At 39.5% G+C, this 18,776-nt stretch overlaps 1 protein-coding gene across 5 annotated transcripts in view; it reads right to left on the minus strand.

Annotated features, from left to right (window-relative positions):
- Window positions 1-18,776, minus strand: part of myo6a (myosin VIa) — a 128,464-nt gene that overhangs the window by 35,619 nt on the left and 74,069 nt on the right. For all 5 annotated transcript variants that reach the window (XM_063001872.1, XM_063001871.1, XM_063001870.1 and 2 more), the window contains exons 19-27: window positions 18,072-18,110; window positions 17,813-17,906; window positions 15,109-15,239; window positions 14,724-14,801; window positions 12,919-13,048; window positions 10,656-10,746; window positions 9,770-9,920; window positions 7,632-7,840; window positions 3,673-3,751 (exon numbers count right to left, since the gene is read on the minus strand). In XM_063001872.1, the coding sequence (XP_062857942.1) occupies window positions 3,673-3,751; window positions 7,632-7,840; window positions 9,770-9,920; window positions 10,656-10,746; window positions 12,919-13,048; window positions 14,724-14,801; window positions 15,109-15,239; window positions 17,813-17,906; window positions 18,072-18,110 (1,002 nt within the window). The remainder of the gene's footprint in view (window positions 1-3,672; window positions 3,752-7,631; window positions 7,841-9,769; window positions 9,921-10,655; window positions 10,747-12,918; window positions 13,049-14,723; window positions 14,802-15,108; window positions 15,240-17,812; window positions 17,907-18,071; window positions 18,111-18,776) is intronic.

The following is an 18,776-nucleotide window of genomic DNA, read 5'->3' on the forward strand; positions in this document are numbered from 1 at the left end:
ATAACATATTTTCCATCCAAGGTTGTCAATATTCCTCAACCTGATTGATATTTGAAGACTCATACCCAGGTATTAAATCCGAACTCTAGCCTCCAATTTCCGCACTAATATCGTCTTTCCCCACTGAGGCTGCATCAAACACTTTGATCTGATCTAACGGTTTCACATCGTGACGAGAAGCCTCGGCGTGGAGCCCAGCATACCTGGGGCGAGAGCTCGTAAATTGCAACCTCGTCGCTGAGGGAGTGCTCAAAAAGCTTAAAGAGGCTGTGGCGTGCGTGTTAAATAAGAGATTATGTTCTTGATGCGGCTAGGAGGGAGAGGGAAGGAAAATAGAGCTGCCCGAGACGCCCCAGGCAACAACTTCAGGACAGGAGCTCTGATCAGACGAGTCAAGCAGATTCAAACAACATTTATCCTGAAGATCTAGTTTTTATAGTGTAAATAGTTGAGTAGAGATGAAAGAGTGGAAGGGAAGAAGGAGGTGAGAGAAATGATCTTGTATTGGCTTGTATGATATTGATTGTTCTCTGAATGAGGGAAATAAAACAATTGCTGATGTAATAGTTTACTGGGTAAAGGTGGGTGGAAGGTACGTGTTGGAAGCCAGTGTTGTTCTACACTGATCAGCCATAACATTAAAACCACCTCCTTGTTTCTACACTCACTGTCTATTTTATCAGCTCCACCATATAAAAGCACTTTGTAGTTCTACAATTACTGACTGTAGTCCATCTGTTTCTCTACATACTGTTTTAACCTGCTTTCACCCTGTTCTTCAATGGTCAGGACCCCCACAGGACCACCACAGAGCAGGTATTATTTAGGTGGTGGATCATTCTCAGCACTGCAGTGACAATGACATGGTGGTGGTGTGTTAGTGTGTGTTGTGCTGGTATGAGTGGATCAGACACAGCAATGCTACTGGAGTTTTTAAATATCATGTCCACTCACTGTCCACTCTATTAGACACGCCTACCTAGTTGATCCACCTTGTAGATGTAAAGTCAGAGACGATCGCTCATCTATTGCTGCTGTTTAAGTTGGTCATCTTCTGGACCTTCATCAGTGGTCACATGACACTGCTCACGGGGTGCTGTTGGCTGGATATTTTTGGTTGGTGGACTATTCTCAGTCCAGCAGTGACAGTGAGGTGTTTAAAAACTCCATCAGCATTGCTGTGTCTTATCCACTCATACCAGCACAACACACACTAACACACCATCACCATGTCAGTGTCACTGCAGTGCTGAGAATGATCCACCACCTAAATAATACCTGCTCTGTAGTGGTAATGGGGGTCCTGACCATTGACAAACAGCATGAAAGGAGGCTAACAAAGCATGCAGAGAAATAGATGGACTACAGTCAGTAATTGTAGAACTACAAAGTGCTTCTATATGGTAAGTGGAGCTGATAAAATGGACAGTCAGTGTAGAAACAAGGAGGTGGTTTTAATGTTATGGCTGATCGGTGTATATGCATATTTATGAAAGGTATACGTTTTTTTTCTAACACAACCTGTCCCAAAACAATTGAGAACAGGGGCACCGTTTACAGAAAATGAGATCTGTATGCATTGATATAGACAACAGCAAAGATTAGACGAATAAATGAATATAAAAGAACAAATATAATAAAGTAAGAAGTGGTAGATGGCAGGTAAAAGATCATCCATCACGCTGCCTGCATGGCTGAGCTGGCTGAGATACGGTATCATAAAAGACAAATGCATTTTACAGGTGCGATTAATACCAGTATGACAACAAAAATTTGCAATATATGGGAGCACTGCAGATCTTTACTCATCTGTGTCATACTAGGAGCTAGATGTACACAGCTAAGCTTTTTGGACCGTTTTAAAGTAGAAACTGTTGCATTCTGGGAAAAAATGTATGAAATGTATGAAACAGGTGGACACCCTTATACAATACAAATAAACAAAAATCTTACAAGTATTGGAAACTATAATGGGTGGAAATTTCATTTCAGTTTCATGTTTTGTAGAGAAGTTATACCTTAGCGGTTAAGATACCAGAATAGTAATCAAAAGGTCACTGGTTCAAACCCCACCACTGCCAGGTTGCCACTTAAGCAAGGCCCTTAACCCTCAAATGCTTACCGATCTGGCATAACATTATGACCACCTTCCTAATTCTGTGTTGGTCCCCCTTTTGATGCCAAAAAGCCCTGCAACTGTGATGCACTGAGTATTCTGACACCTTTCTATCAGAACCAGCATTAACTTCTTCAGCAATTTGAGCTACAGTAGCTCGTCTGTTGAATCGGACAACACGGGCCAGCCTTCGCTCCCCACGTGCATCAATGAGCCTTGGCCGCCCATGACCCTGTCGCCGGTTTACCACTGTTTCTTCCTAGGACCATTTTTGACAGATACTGACCACTGCAGACTGGAAACACCCCACAAGAGCTGCAATTTTGGAGATGCAATGACCCAGTCGTCTAGCCATCACAATTTGGCCCTTGTGAAACTGGCTCAAATCCTCACACGCCTATTTTTCCTGCTTCTAACATCAACTTTGAGGACAAAATGTTCAATTGCTATTCAATATATCCCATAATATAATCCCCAGAAGTTATCAGTTTTATTCACATCACCTGTCAGTGGTCATAATGTTATGCCGGTGTATGCTGTCACAATACTGTAAGTCACTTTAAATAAAAGTGTCTGCTAAATGCAGAAAATGTAATGGTTTGCCACCGCTTTATTCTGGTGGGACGGCCTTGGCCACCACTGTTGGGACTTGAGTTTGAATCTCAGCAGTGCTATTGGTCATCTGGGCGTGTACACACACTTGATTGGTCATGTCTTGGGAGGGTAGGAGGTCGGGGGGAGATTGTTTAGAGGGGATGGCAAATCCCTGTAATGGATTAGCCCCCTGTCCAGGGTATTCCTTGTGCCTAGTGTTTGCTGGTGGAACCGAACATGTCACAACCCTGACCCAGATAAACCAGTTGATTAATTAGCTGAAATTAATTAAATGTAAGTACATTAAATAATTTAGTGTGTGTGTGTGTGTGTGTATGTGTGCATTCCTAATATGAGACTCCAGCAGGATTATTTAGGGAAACAACAGTTTTTACAGGTGCTAGTGGGCTGCTTTGTGCAAGGCTTATTTTACTTATTTCTGGCAACTTTGTTCCTACCAGAACACACTGGTTTATGGGATGAAAAATTTGCAAATTAAATGTTATTTTGATATTATCTTAGGAGCACCACTTAACCATAAAAATGGAAATGTATTCGGAATTATTCACTTGTTCCGACACAGATGTGTTTAATTAAAATAAATTCTCGATCTCTTTGTTTGTTAATCATGTTTACCAGTTTAGCAGCTTTTACAATCTGCGCCTCGAGCAAAGCACAGTTATTAGGTCGTACCAGGTGCTATTTATGTGATTAGTTGCAGCTTTACTGTGTTTAACACTATTTATATCCCAACTGCTAGTCAAATTATACACCCACCCAAGAGCCCTTATGATAGCAGTATTTTATACCATATTTAATACCATGGTTGGGAGAGGGGTGACCATGATCTACTGTTCTGCTTGTTACCACAGGAGCTAAAATTCACCTTCAAAAAGAATTTGTTTATTCCCCCCGAATATAAAGCAGCACAACTGCGAAGCTAGAAAGGTAATGCATCCCACCTGTATTCGCCTCTCCTCTTCCTCCTGCCTCTTTCTCCCCTCTTCCTCCTGCTTCCTCTTCAGCTCCATCTCTGCTTTTCTGCATGGGGAGACATTAAAACAGATTTTTACAGCACTTGGCGGATGCTTTTATTCATACAACAGTGGCAGCTTGGCTGCTGGAGACTCTGGTCATGTCCAAGAAGGGTCATTTTGCCTGCCTCACGCCCCCTGCGACAAGTGCACAGTCAACAATTTTTCTTATTCGCCTACACATTTGATAAATTTGCACGAGGAGAGCAACACCCTGATCTCCGGGCTCCTCAGGCTCCTAACCAGGGTCCTTGCACGGCATTGAAAACCCCACCCACTTTTCGGTCCGGTCTTTTTTCTCCACCCGGCAGCCTTTTTTAATAGCCAATTTTGTCTGCTTTAATCATTGCCAATTATGCCCGTTAGGGGGCGCTCAGTCAACCGGTAGCAGTGCTGAGTTTCGAACCAAGGGAGTTCAGAATCAAAGCACTGGTGTGCTAGCGAATTATCCCGGTGCCCTGACATCGGGTTTGAACCAGCGGTGTTTCAACCTGTGGTCCAGTACCTACTGCTCTAGATGTGTTTGAGGTGGGCTATACTGCTTTAGAAGATCAGCAAGACATTCAGGCGTTAAACCGTTCTGAGTTTTTGATGTCAAAAGTAAACTGGCTTTTTGTTTGTTCATAAAAACACAAATTGCAAACGTATGACTGGGATCTTATTTGTATACGTGCAAAAAAAACGCCCCTAATCTTTCAAAACGACATTTAAACAAATACGGCAAAGCATGGTAGACACATAGGTTGGGCCCCTGAGCAAGGCTCTCAACCCTCAATTGCTCAAATTGCATTCAATATCATTGTAAGTCGTTTTGGATAAAAGTGTCTGCTAAATGCCAAAAATGTAAATGTAATGTACATGTACTGGACTAGCAATCAAAAGGTCACTGGTTCTACCCCACAACTTCCAGGTTGCCACTGCTGGGCCCCTGAGCACGGTCCTTAACCCTCAATTGCTTAAACAATATACTGTCTAAGAATGATGACTACGAATCGAATGGTGTCTATGAATGATTCTGATTCAGTTGTACATTCAGATCCCGCTCAAGCAGACCCATGAGAGGAATGGGCAGTAGTAACCTAGTGGTTAAAGTACTTGACTAGTCATTCAAATGTCACCGCCAAGTTTCCACTGTTAAGCCCTTGAGCAAGGTCCTTAACTCTCAATTGTTTAGACAATATACTGTCTAAAAATGGTGACTATGAATCGAATGGTGTCTATGAATGATTCTGATTCAGTTGTAGATTCAAATCCCACTCAAGCAGACTGAATGGGCAGTAGTAGCCTAGTGGTTAAAGTACCTAACTAGTCATTCAAAGGTCACCACCAATTTGCCTCTGTTGGGCCCCTGAGCAAGGTCCTTAACTCTCAATTGTTTAAACAATATACTGTCTAAGAATGATGACTACGAATCAAATGGTGTTTATGAATGATTCTGATTCAGAATCATTTAGATCCCACTCAAGCAAACCTAGGTGGACCTAGGAATGGGTAGCAGTAGCCTAGTGGTTAAGGTACTTGACTAGTCATTTGAAGGTCACCGCCAAGTTGCCACTGTTGGGCCCCTGAGCAAGGTCCTTGGATCGAATGGTACTGGATGCAATGTAAATGTACTGGACTAGTAATCAAAAGGTCGCTGGTTCAAGCCCATGGATTCATCGGATTTCCATGAGCAAGAAGACAATACTTTTTGTCCTCTTAGCTAAAAGTGTATCCTGTGTCAAAGGGAGTGCCAGAATTTTTTTATGGGGGGGGGCCTGCACGATTAAAAACTTTGATCAAAGACCAAAAGACTTTGATCTTGAACTTTCTTTGATCCTGAAATTATTGCATCATTTGTTTGATACGTGTTGCATCATCCAGCTTCAACTAAGCTCCGTGTGATGTATCGCTACCCTGACGTCCTGTTCTTAAACTTCATACACAGCTGTCCAAGCTCTAAGGTTGCAAAACAACCTTATACTGTATAAGAATGCTTCCTCCGCTATACTTCAAAGGAGAGATGTCTAAAAGAAGTTGAACTAGTCCAGTGTTTTCCTCATTGGTGTCCCTGCATTAAAGTAGGAGTCATCTTTCTTCAGTCTTCTTTCCATCCTTCAGGATTATATGCTGGGCTCATGCTGTGATCTTTGCATGACACCTAGTTACAGCACTACATTATCTTCCATGTGTCTCAGCTTGTCTTCTCGAAGATTGATAACCAATTTTAAAGAAATTCCCTCTTGAATTCGTTTCAGGCAATAATTTACACAAGCAGTTTTTTTTTGGGTTGGGCTCTATTACCCACAATTCCAATCTCATCTCCTTAATTGAAACACCTGTGTTCAATAAAGACACAAAGGTATTGAGTCCTGTCAGCTGTCGCTCACTTTCTAGGGGATTTTATCAATAATCCCCACATGGATGTGCTTCATTGCCCCCATCCTAATTACAGCACTAGTTGAAGCTCCCTTGCTGCACCCTTCATTTAAGAAGCAGAGCCTCCTAATAGGTAAGCAGAGATTTTACTATTGGCCTCATCCCAAATAGCTGCCATGTCAATAGTCCTTACCACACTTTTCTCTTACCCTCCTACCCTGTGTTCTTATGCCTTTTCTATCTCTAACCCCCACGGTGTTCTTACAGACGTCTCTCCTCTTTCTTACTCTCTCTCCATGTGTTCTCACAGCCATCTGTTCTCTCTTTTATTCTCCCACCCCGTCTCTTACAAATGTCTCTCCTCTATCTTACTCTTTCTCAATGTGTTCTTACAGACTCTTTCTTACTCTCTCTCAATGTGTTCCTACAGACTCTTTCTTATTCTCTCTCAATGTGTTCTTACAGACTCTTTCTTACTCTTCCACCATGTTCTTACAGACTCTTTCTTACTCTCTCTCAATGTGTTCTTACAGACTCTTTCTTACTCTCTCTCAATGTGTTCTTACAGACTCTTTCTTACTCTCTCTCAATGTGTTCTTACAGACTCTTTCTTACTCTTCCACCGTGTTCTTACAGACTCTTTCTTACTCTTCCACCGTGTTCTTACAGACGTCTGTCTTCTCTCACTTACCCTCCCACTCTGTGTTCTTACAGAAGTCTCTCCTATCTCTCACCCTCCCATCATGTTCTTACAGATGTCTGTTTCCTCTCTAACCCTCCCACACTGTGTTCTTACAGACCTCACCTCTCTCTAACCCTCCCACCCTGAACCCCATGTTCTTACAGACATCTCTCCCCTCTCTAACCCTCTCACGGTGTTCTTACAGACGTCTCTTCTCTCTCCAACCTTCCCACCCTGCACCCCATGTTCTTACAGACATCTCTCCCCTCTCTAATCCTCCCATGGTGTTCTTACAGACGTCTCTCCTCTCTCTTACTCTCCCACCCCATTTCTTACAGACGTCTCTCCTCTTTCTTACTCTCTATCCATGTGTTCTTACAGTAGTCTCTTCTCTGTCTTACTTCACCACCCTGTGTTCTTATAGACATTTCTAATCTCTCTTACTCTCTCTCCATGTGTTCTTACAGAAGTTTCTCAAAATGTCTCACCCTCCCATGGTGTTCTTACAGACGTCTCTTCTCTTTCTTACTCTCCCACCATGTTCTTACAGACATGTCTTCTCTCTCTTACCCTCTCACTCTGTGTTCTTACAGACATCTCTCCTCTTTCTTACTCTCCCACCGTGTTCTTACAGACATGTCTTCTCTCTCTCTTACCCTGCCACTCTGTGTTCTTACAAAAGTCTCTCCTATATCTCTCACCCTCCCATCATGTCCTTATAGACATCTCTTCCTTCTATAACCCTCCCACTCTGTTCTTACAGACATCTCTACTTTCTCTAACCCTCCAACCCCATGTCCTTATAGACATCTCCTCCCTCTCTTACTGTCCCAGCCCATGTTCTTACAGGCGTCTCTCCTCTTCGGCTTGTTTGCGGCGCTGCTCCTCTTCCTCTATTTTCTGCTTTTCCTTTTGCATTTCCTCCTGAATACGTCGCAGTCTCTCCTGTTCCTCCTCCTCCTGCTTCTGCTTCTGCATGGTGCCGAGAAGCTTCTCGGAGCGCGTCACCAGCGCCTGATGCTCATGGTCCATGTCTATACGATTCATTACAGTGGTCTAGACAGAACAAGACAAGACTTCAGTCGCAAATCATCGAATATATGAGCCCCACTTCATCCCATATGTCCTGTATTCCTGCTTCTTCTTTTTAGTCCAATATGAATTCTCAAAGCTTTGTCTACACTTGTTTATCCATATTCATAAGCACTTAACACACCCTCGACGTTCTCTAATTTCGGTGTCAGTCATGCTTGACACAAGCCTCTCTTGTCAATTTAAATAACAGAATCAGTGACCGATGGAATCCAGATGCAGAGCTAGTTGGTATTCAGCGGAGGCTGCCGAAACGCCATCAGTTAACCCCCTCCAGAGAGCCAGGAACAAGTGGCAACATATAAGCACGGACTGAATCTATTTAATGAGCTGTAATGTATGCTAAACACATAGTCAAGGTCAGCCGTTCAGCCAAAATTTGATTTTCAGAGTGATAATGATTGATTAGTTCAGTTTCTATTACGTTTACGATGTTGATACATGAACATCTGTATGTGAGTAACAATAGAGAAGAGAATCGAGACAAACTATATGGCTAAAAGTATGTAGACACCCATTGTAATAAATGAGTACAGAGCTTTATCCACACCCATTCCTGACAGGTGTATACGTAATAATAATAACGATATAAATAATAAACGACATAATTTAATGTTAGTATTAAGGAACTTCAATGGTCTGCACAGAGCCCTGACCTCAGCCATACTGAACACTTTTGGGATGAACTGGAACATCAATAGTGAGCCAACATCAGTGCCCGTTTCTTTGAATAAATGGACACAAATTCCCACAGACAGAAAAATCACATCTGGAAAGGTTCCCAGAGAAACAGTGCAGGCTGTTGTAGCTATGGAGAGGGCCGTTTCTATATTAATGCCCATCAAAGGGTAAACTGTGTGGGCGGCACGGTGGCTAGGTGGGTAGCGCTGTTGCCTCACAGCAAGAAGGTCCTGGGCTTGATCCCCAGGTGGGGCAGTCCAGGTCCTTTCTGCGCAGAGTTTGCATGTTCTCCCCGTGTCTGCGTGGGTTTTCTCCGGGTGCTCCGGTTTCCTCCCACAGTCCAAAAACATGCAGCCAGGCTAATTGGAGACACTGTATTGTCCTATCGGTATCGGGGGGGAATCACAATCAAATCATGTCTGCCCTTTTGCAGGTGCCTCGACTGGCTGGCAAAGTTGGAGTTGAAGGACAAGGTACCCTGCCCTGTCCATTGTTTATCCCCCTTACAGACAGACAGCCAATCATGTGTCTGTGTAGGCGACTGGCTGGTCGATAGCACAGATAGGATTCCAACTAAAAAGCTTGAGAGCGAGAAATTCCAGCAGTAGTGGACTAAAAACCCACTTATTAGTTTAACTACATAAAAAATCTCTATTTTCAACTACGCTATATGGCCAAAAGTATTTGGACAAGTATAAGCTTGTTGCACTTCAAAAACAAATGGAATTAAAATTGAATGACCACTTCTTAGCTATAACAACAGACACACTTGTGAGAAGGCTTTTCACAAGACTTTCAAGTATGTCTGTGGGTATCTGTGCCCATTTAGTCAAAAGATAACAGCATTTGCACTGATGTTAACCAAGAAAGCCTGAATTGATGTTCCATTTATGAACCTTGCTCTGTGTATAGGGGCAAACCCATCCTGGAACAAGAAAGATCCTTCCCTATTCTGTTGCTGCAAAGTTGGAAGCATCTGTTTTTCTTTATATAATTAATTTATTACATCTGTTAGCGATTGTCGTGGCTGAAACGCATGAAATCAAAAATTAACAGTGGTGTCCCAATACTTTTGTTTCAGCAATGTGTTTTTACACTGCAGTCTACTTATTTAGAGTTAGAAAATGCTGAATACTGATGGAAACACAAGGAACTTCTGCGAGTCCCTCTGTACAATACTGTAAATGTAAATGACTATGCACCCACACACACCTTGATCTTGAGCATGACCGCATTGATTGAGGTGTCCAGTTCCTGGATCTGCTTGCTCATCTCTTGTTTGCTCTCTTTAAGCCCGGACACGGCCTCGTTTAGCTTGGCAATGCGCTTCTTCAGGTTACTCAGCTTCACCAGGCCCTCGATGCTGCACACACATCTTGTTTTTAGATTCTAATACATAGGTCACATTAGTCTAATTTCTTTAATGTCTCTACAGTAGACTCTGATGGTTCAATCATTTTACATTTCTTACTGCATCACATCTGCACACATACGAACTCTCCATACATCATAACCCTAAAATTATATTACTATTGTGCTTATGGGGTCCTACACTTCTCATTAACCATAATGCAACTAATATTTACTCTGTGGCCAAAATACTATTGACACTTAAGAATGAGCATGTTGCACATCATATCCCAAAAACCTGGACGATAATATTAAGAAGCCCAACTTTCAACTTTTTTCCAAAAACTTTTATATGTGGCATTTTGTGCCCATTCGGTCAAGAATTAACTTTATTCTCAAAACCATTTCAACTTTATTTTTTAAATAATTTCAACTTTATTCTCAAAATCATTTCAATTTTATTTTTAAAATCATTTTGAATTTATTCTCAAAATCATTTCAATTTTATTTTTAAAATCATTTTGAATTTATTCTCAAAATCATTTCAATTTTATTTTTAAAATCATTTTGAATTCATTCTCAAAATCAGTTCAATTTTATTTTTAAAATCATTTTGAATTTATTCTCAAAATCAAAACCTATACGACTTTATTCTCAAACCATTTAGACTTTATTCTCAAAATCAAAACATACAGTATTAAATGTTAACAGTGGCCCTAATACACCATCGTATAAGATGATCACTCACCGAGGTCTGTGTTTTCTCTTGCAAAGCCACATGCGTACAGTCTTCTGCATCTTCACACAGGCGGAGGCTCTACAAAGAATCTTATTTTTCACTGAGAGGGAAAAAGAGAAAGAAAAAGTCTATATAAACACACCTACTACGGATAATCATGGCATAGTGCTGAATTCTCTATTAGCGTCATAATGTTACATTTTATTGTATATTTAATTGTATATTTCATTATCATTATATCATTTTAATTTGTTATTATTTTATTCTTTAATTATTATTATTATTAAAACTCAAATCCTATCACTTTTTTTGATCTACAAAAGTTGATATGTGATACTAGGCTGGAAGGCTGGAATTTCGTGGAAATCATCAATAAACACATGTGCAGTCATCGTTTCTTTACACCAGAGAGCGGTGGATTCTTATAGAGAGCTGTACTGCGTACAGAGAGACACACTATACTCTGTGTGTTCCTCCACTACTCTGTTGAGCACCACTGATGTATAAATGTAGCAGCTCAGACTGCTGTGGTGGACTAGTGCACCTGATTCCTATAACACCCATATGTCATATTTTACCATGTTAAATTCAGCAAATAAATAAAAATGGTGCACTGCACTTTTTTGTCTGTAGAGGAAATCCAAACTCATCAAAATGTGACATTTAATCAGGAATATTCTGTATACTGGATAGAAAATGAACATCCAGCCAGAATGGACTGTAACTGCTGAGCAAATAAGATCAGACTGTTCAGCATATGCAGCTAAAATTGATTCAAATTTTAATCAAAGTTTCCAGGTCATTAAGGAAAACTATTAGGCGGCTGTGATGATGATCGTTGGCTGGAGGTTAGCGCTGAGTCAAACAGATTCAGTCCATCCACTGCATATTAAGGGTGGTAATGGGTAATTAATCATTCGGTTACTTGATTTAAGTGCCAGTATTTGACTCCTAAAGACTCCTACAGTTCAGGTCTTGTTAAGTCTTAAATATCCACAGAACCATAAATGTTGATAAAGAGAAGCCGAACCTGCAAAGATTTTTATAGATCTGACTAGTCAAATGCTTCAAAACTGCAGCCACAAAATGATCTAAGAATTGAATAATCGCCTCTATGGCCAAGTCTGTTAATCATGAACTTTATATTGAGCTGCACAAGCTTTAAAGCTGAAATTTATTATATGGCTACTGTTTGAAAACCTTACCTAGCATGGTGTAATGAACACACAACCTGGACCCCTGGGTAATGATTAATCAAAGTACAAATAATCTAACAAGCCAAATTTTACTTAACTTCCTAAACTGGCCAAAAGGATGAACAATGACATGGAATGAGCACTGTAGTGGGAAGGTTAGATTATATGCTTAGTATAATCTGAATATTAGTATTGTGCTGCTTGTGCATTAAATCCTTATATTCATATACTAATATGTGTGGCTGGAGTGGGAAGTACTGCAATAAGCAACATGTCTTTTGATAAGCCGTTGCAAGATGTTGTAAGCAGATAAAGAACAACAGTTACCACAGAATGTTTTACACCCGAGCTTTAGAGGCAGTGCTGAAACAGTAACGTGACTAGAGCAGTATAAAGGGAGGCCCACAGTTCTGTTCTTTGTTCTTCAGCTAATACACTGCTGTATAAACCTACGATCTGGCCAATAAATTCTCTGTCTTCTATGATCATCTGACTTTATTTTTCCACGACATATCTGTATGTAAACACCCGACTAGCTGATAGCACTACTGGGGATTCAACCCTGGATCACAGCAGTAGTGAGCTTGTGTGGTTTACCACTGCACCATTCAAGCACCCAGAACTAAAACTAGTTCTTCTGTTTTAAGAATGGTTTAACATCCGACCACAAATTATGCAAGAAATGTTTATACTGGACAGCTGGGATTCTTACAGAGAGCCCTAACATGTACTGAGGAACACGCTATTCCCTCTGTATTTCTCCACCACTTAAGCCGATGCATCAACTACACTGTAGGAGTCTTTCTTCACACAGATATGACCGACTGTGACTTTTAGGAACACAACCAGGCTGGTGTTGTACCTCTGGGATTTGAACTTGTATCTATGCTTTTACACCAAGCACCCTTGGCTCTACTGTTTATTGGTTTCTAAATGTTAGAAAGCTTTAGGTTCTGTTTTTCCCACCCTTGATACATTATTGGATGAAGTGCCAATGAAACATAACTCTTTAAACAAGCATTTAATAAAACAAAAACCTAACTTATATATGGAGAATATCTGTACATGTTACGTACGTTTAATGACGGACAGCGCACACCACTGCACCTTCTTCCAACGGCTGCAGATCAGCCACTTGTTGACCTTTTGCACCAGCTCTTCCAGGTGATCCGGATCCGACTTCATGATCTGATCGAACTCCGCAAACTGATGGTGGAGAAAACAGACAGGAAAATGTTTATTTTCCAGAACGTATTCATTATCACACATCAACAGTTTTCATGACGGAAATAGAAAGTGACAACAGTTGCTTATCAAACCCGTCTTCATATTTATTCACATTCACAAACACCATTCTGATTCGCTGCGGTGCGACATCTGCACTCGCCAAAACCTCGTCTCTGTGCAAATCCACCACAGCTTTCTACAACATGCTGGATTACATCCTCATGATGAAGGAATGATTCATTTCAGCAGGAATAAAAACACCATCTGCTAACTTTAGTTTACTATGCAAATCCAACTGCTGTCATTACAGAGTTGAAAGCATTTTTTTTTTATCCTGTTTCTCTAAATCACAACAACCAAAATGAGTTTATCGCCATGAGAAGAATTTAATTTAGAAGGTTATGTTTATTTAAATCACCTCATAGTGAAACCAATCCTGGTATGTATTTATCTTTAGCTCTATTTAAAAACTGTATGCCATTAACTGAGGTTGTTTGAATCCCAGGTGGTGCTATCAGCCTGGCCAGGAGTCCAAACATGGACAAGTGGTCGTGCCTGAGTAAGGGAGGTCAGCCGTATATAGTGTATATACTGTACATACAAACATGTACACACATGTACAGTACCATGAGATTCCTTTCCCACTCACAGTGGGTCTGGTTTTCCTGTAATCAGTGGGCACAATGCAGTAACACACTACAGACTGAACACCAATCCATTGCTAGGCCTCATCCATCCACTTACTCAATCACGTCAGTATGTATGTCTGACCGGCCGATAGCACCACCGGGGATTTGAATCAGTGGTAGTGGGCTGGTATAATTTATCAGTGTGCCAAATTATATACAAAATAACAACAGCATGATAGAAATAAACATAAATAAAGTGTAAACTGAATTTTTAATTTAAATAATACTAAAAACAAAATTCTAAAAAATAATATTAATAATATTAATAATTGTTATTATTATTACACCATATAGTATAATAATAATAATAGAATAATAACATAATAATATAATTGCATAATAATAATAGGAATATAATTATAATAACAAAATAATATCATGTTCATAATAATAAAAACAATAATATTACGGATTATAATAATTATTATTATTTGATGCAGTATAATAATAATACAATTTTTATTATTATTATAAATATCGATTCATATTAATAAAAACAAAGCAACAATAGTTACACCAAAAATAACAATTATTATTTTACTAAATAATAATAATAATAATAGCTATTATTATTAATACATTATACCATTTAATAATAATAATAACATAATAATATAATAGTATAATAATAATCATAATATTATTATAATAACAAAACAATATCATAATCATTAATAATAATATTATTATTATTTTTATAATTATAATAACAATGATTTCATAATAATAATAATAAAAACAACAGCAACAATTATGGTAATACTAATAATAAGAACAATTATTATTATAACTAAGTAATAATAATTATTATTATTATGTAATATGGTATAGTAACAATAATTATTATTATAATACAATTACAATAACAATATATCATAATAATAATAAAAAACAACAATAACAGTAATACTTATTATTATAAAAATATTAGATCATGTAAGTTTGACTCTGGTGAACAATCTTACCTTTCCTGGTCTGAAGAAAACTCGAGTGAGGCCAAACTTGTAGTCTTTGTCATTCAGACCCAAAGCTTTGAACAAAGCCTGTTGAGCAGCAAAACCAAACAGCAACATTTTAGGAACAAATATAAAGTTTACCTAACCTTAATAATAATAATAATAATAATAATAATAATAATAATAATAATAATAATAATAATAATAAAAGTGTTTAATAATGTTTTTGGTTCAGACTGACATTTACATTACTTACATTTACATTATTATTTATTAGATTATTTTATCCAAAGTGACTTACAAGTGGCATTTAATACAACCTGTACATGCCAGTGCTTGGACAATTTCCTCCTTGACTCGACACTAAAGATTTATTTCAGAACTGGTAGCTTACCTTGCAAAAAAGACGAGGGTCCAGTCGTGTCAGCTTGGGCGGCATGTACTGCTTGTACATGTTGTAAAGCTCATGGAAGGGTGCACGGGATGGGAAGCCACCCTGCATCAGGTCCAGTACTGACACCATCCCTGAGAAAACACATTAACAACACATAAAACGTTAATTGATTGTGTTATTACATTACGTCTAGTGATATCGGGGATGCCGAACCTGCCAAAACCGTGACCAGGATAATGTGGTGTCAGATCGAGAAAAGGCCTATATGTTACTCTGGTCTATTCATATTTTCTTTATCATTTAATGATTTACATTCGAGTGGTGCTATCAGGGATGAATGACAATATCTGGAGGGATGGCCAAAGCCTTGTAATGGATTGGCACCCTGTCCGGGATTTTCCTGCATTTGCGCCCAGTGTTTTCCTCTGGAACCAGACCCGCTGTGACCCTGACCAGGATAAATCTGTTAAAGAAAATTTTCATGGCAGACATGCTTTCTGGGTTCCATCTAGACACATTTCCTCTCAGTAGCTATCAGTGTGGGATTTATTCCTGAACTTTTGTCTTCCATTGATACTTCATGTATGCAGTTAAAGATTCACTAATTATAAGGGCACAGAGTATTCACCAGTTAGAGTCAGTCTTAACCAGTAATGAGGAACTAATGAAGAACTAAGGAGGAGGGCACTTCACAAAAGTGGAGTTAAATGACATAATCATTTCAGCCACTATAGGTAACAGTGTGTTCTATTCATTCAGTCCAAGCCCTTTATCTAATCAGGGTCGCAGGGGGTGCTGGAGCCTATCCCAGCTCTCTACAGGCGCAAGGTACACAGAAACACCCTGGACTGCACCAGTCCATTGCAGGGCATACATACAAACACATTTACACCTTAACACACAAACACACCTAGAGGCAATTTTAGTGTCATCAATTAACCTGGGGGAATCAAACACAGAACCTTCTTGCTGCGAGGCATTAAAAGTTGTTCATTAACGAGGCTTTTTTTAGCCCAATAGCTAAAATCACAGTATCTTTCTGCACTTGAGGAAATGAAAGACCAAAATAGATGGTGTGATGATTTAACAGTTTCAAGTACAACAAATCTGTCATTTCCACCTACGTAAAAATCCTCTCCATAAGCCTCTACTTGAAAGTGTTTGCACAGTAAGAGCTCTAGTCAGCAACACACAGGTGAAAAAAAGCTCTAATTTGTTAGAAATACTTACAAATTGATAAGTAGCTTTAAAACATTTGAACCACGGGAATTAAGGGCTGTTTAAAGCACCAGACAAGATTAACAACCAAGTTAAACACAAGTTTAAACGAAATCAATAGCAATAAAACAAAGCCATTGGAATCAGCAGTAACTCCTGGCTAACAACAAGCTTGTAGCAATTTAGATTAGAAAATACATTTATAAACACCCCCAGATGAGCTGTTTTTGCAGATAATAAAGCTATTTTCTTTGTGAAATGGTACACTTGCTGTCCTAATGTGTAGCATTTCAAGGGTATTGATTAAAAAGTTATGTCTCAGGGTTCTGGACACTCGAAAAAACAGCATATAACAAAAACATTCTTTTTAATCACTAATTTCTGTTTACTACCCACCATTGTGTGTTTGAGGACAACCTGAGAATAGCTAGGAACATTTTAATTAAGTTTCTAGGTTTTTAAAAGTTCTGCTCAGGTGGGGCAGTGGTAAAATACGCTAGCACACCAGAGCTGGGATTTTGAATATATCATATCAAATCTCAGCTCTGCCATCCGGCTGGGCTGGACGGCCACATGAACAATTGGCTGTTGTTCAGGGATGGGAAAGCCGGACCAGGGTTCCTCATGACTGGTGCAATTACGACCTCTTTTGGCTGATTGATGGCGATGCCCAGGGTTGGGAAATAATACTGATCAGGGTGTGGCTCTCCGTGCACAAAGCTGATCAGCATATGATCTCGCCTCGTGCAGGTGAAAAGATGCAGTTGGTACTGCACACGTGTCGTTGCAAAGCTCCTCAGTCAGCAGTGGAGGGTTGTATCGGTAGAGGTGAAGCATAATGAAACCAGGGTAATTGGATACGACTAGATTAGGGGAGAAAATTGGGGGGGGAATGCATTTTTAGCTGTTCTTGGAAGCACATTTTTGTAAGCTGTTTAATCACTGATGCAGTGTGATAAAAATAGAAGGAAAAAGAAAGTGGGATCCAATTACTTCATATAAAAATTCGTCTCATAGGTCAGAGGCAAACTGGATCAAAATTCAATCAGTTTGGGTGTTATATCTCCATGTATCTAGAAGTATGTTCCAAATAGATCAAACAAAACTAAAGTGGTATCAAAACCAGAGCACAAGCTGGCCAAGAATGACCAGACTTCATCAAGATGATTCAACAAGTGCTAGGAAAGGTCAAAATGGTAAAGCTGGATGATGATCCTGCTGTCTGGCTTATGAAGTCTTGGATAAGGTGAAATGAAGGGATGTCAACTGGAACAGCATAATGTGCCAAAGACCAAAAAAACATGCCAACATGACCAAACTGAGCAGTTGTTTTAGTCTGTGTGAAGCCTCTGGAGAATCCCGAAACCAGCTTTACTTCAACATACTTTAATAGACATCGTTTTTTTTATTTCTAACATCTGGCCAAACCATGGCAGGTAGCTAGACATAGTATGAGAGTGTACATCAAATATTCAGAGCCACTAACCTGAGCATTGGAGCTGCGAGAGGATCTGAGCACCTTCAAACAGGTGGCTGACCATCTTCAAGTTAGGCTTAACACAGCGGATGAAACTGGAGCCCTGTAATCAAAACACAAATTATGATTAAAACCTCCTCTGAGAGCGTTTAGCCAGAGCAACATTAACCGTGACAGAAGGCTGGCAGACGGAGGACCTTAATGATAAATCATGCTAATATGTTTATGCATTTTAGTGGGATTGGAGTGTTCTTGATTGTGTGATTACCGTGCTACGGAGCTTTTCTAGCAGGATGTTCAGCTGGGTCTGTCGGATCAAAGACGGAGAACAGAATTAGTAACGTTGAGTCATGTGTCCATACAGCAGACAAGCTTGGTTGTCTGACGCCGTTCACCATGTCTTTCTCCGGCAGAGAAATGGTATAGAGTAACATACGGATGTAGCAAAAACACACAACAACAGGTTGAGCTGCTCTAATAACTGACTTTTTCTATGGGATTAATAAAGTGATCTATCTGTCTGTCTGTCTGTCTGTCTGTCTATCTATCTATCTATCTATCTGTCTATCTATCTATCATCTTTCTATCTATCTATCTATCTATCTATCTATCTATCTGTATCTGTCTATCTATCTATCATCTATCTATCATCTTTCTATCTATCTATCATCTTTCTATCTATCTATCTATCATCTATCTATCATCTTTCTATCTATCTATCATCTTTCTATCTATCTATCTATCATCTATCTATCATCTTTCTATCTGTCTGTCTGTCTGTCTGTCTGTCTGTCTATCTACAGTGTATCACAAAAGTGAGTACACCCCTCACATTTCTGCAAATATTTCATTATATCTTTTCATGGGACAACACTATAGACATGAAACTTGGATATAACTTAGAGTAGTCAGTGTACAACTTGTATAGCAGTGTAGATTTACTGTCTTCTGAAAATAACTCAACACACAGCCA

Source organism: Trichomycterus rosablanca, chromosome 9, assembly GCF_030014385.1.
Source record: "Trichomycterus rosablanca isolate fTriRos1 chromosome 9, fTriRos1.hap1, whole genome shotgun sequence".
NCBI lineage: Eukaryota > Metazoa > Chordata > Actinopteri > Siluriformes > Trichomycteridae > Trichomycterus > Trichomycterus rosablanca.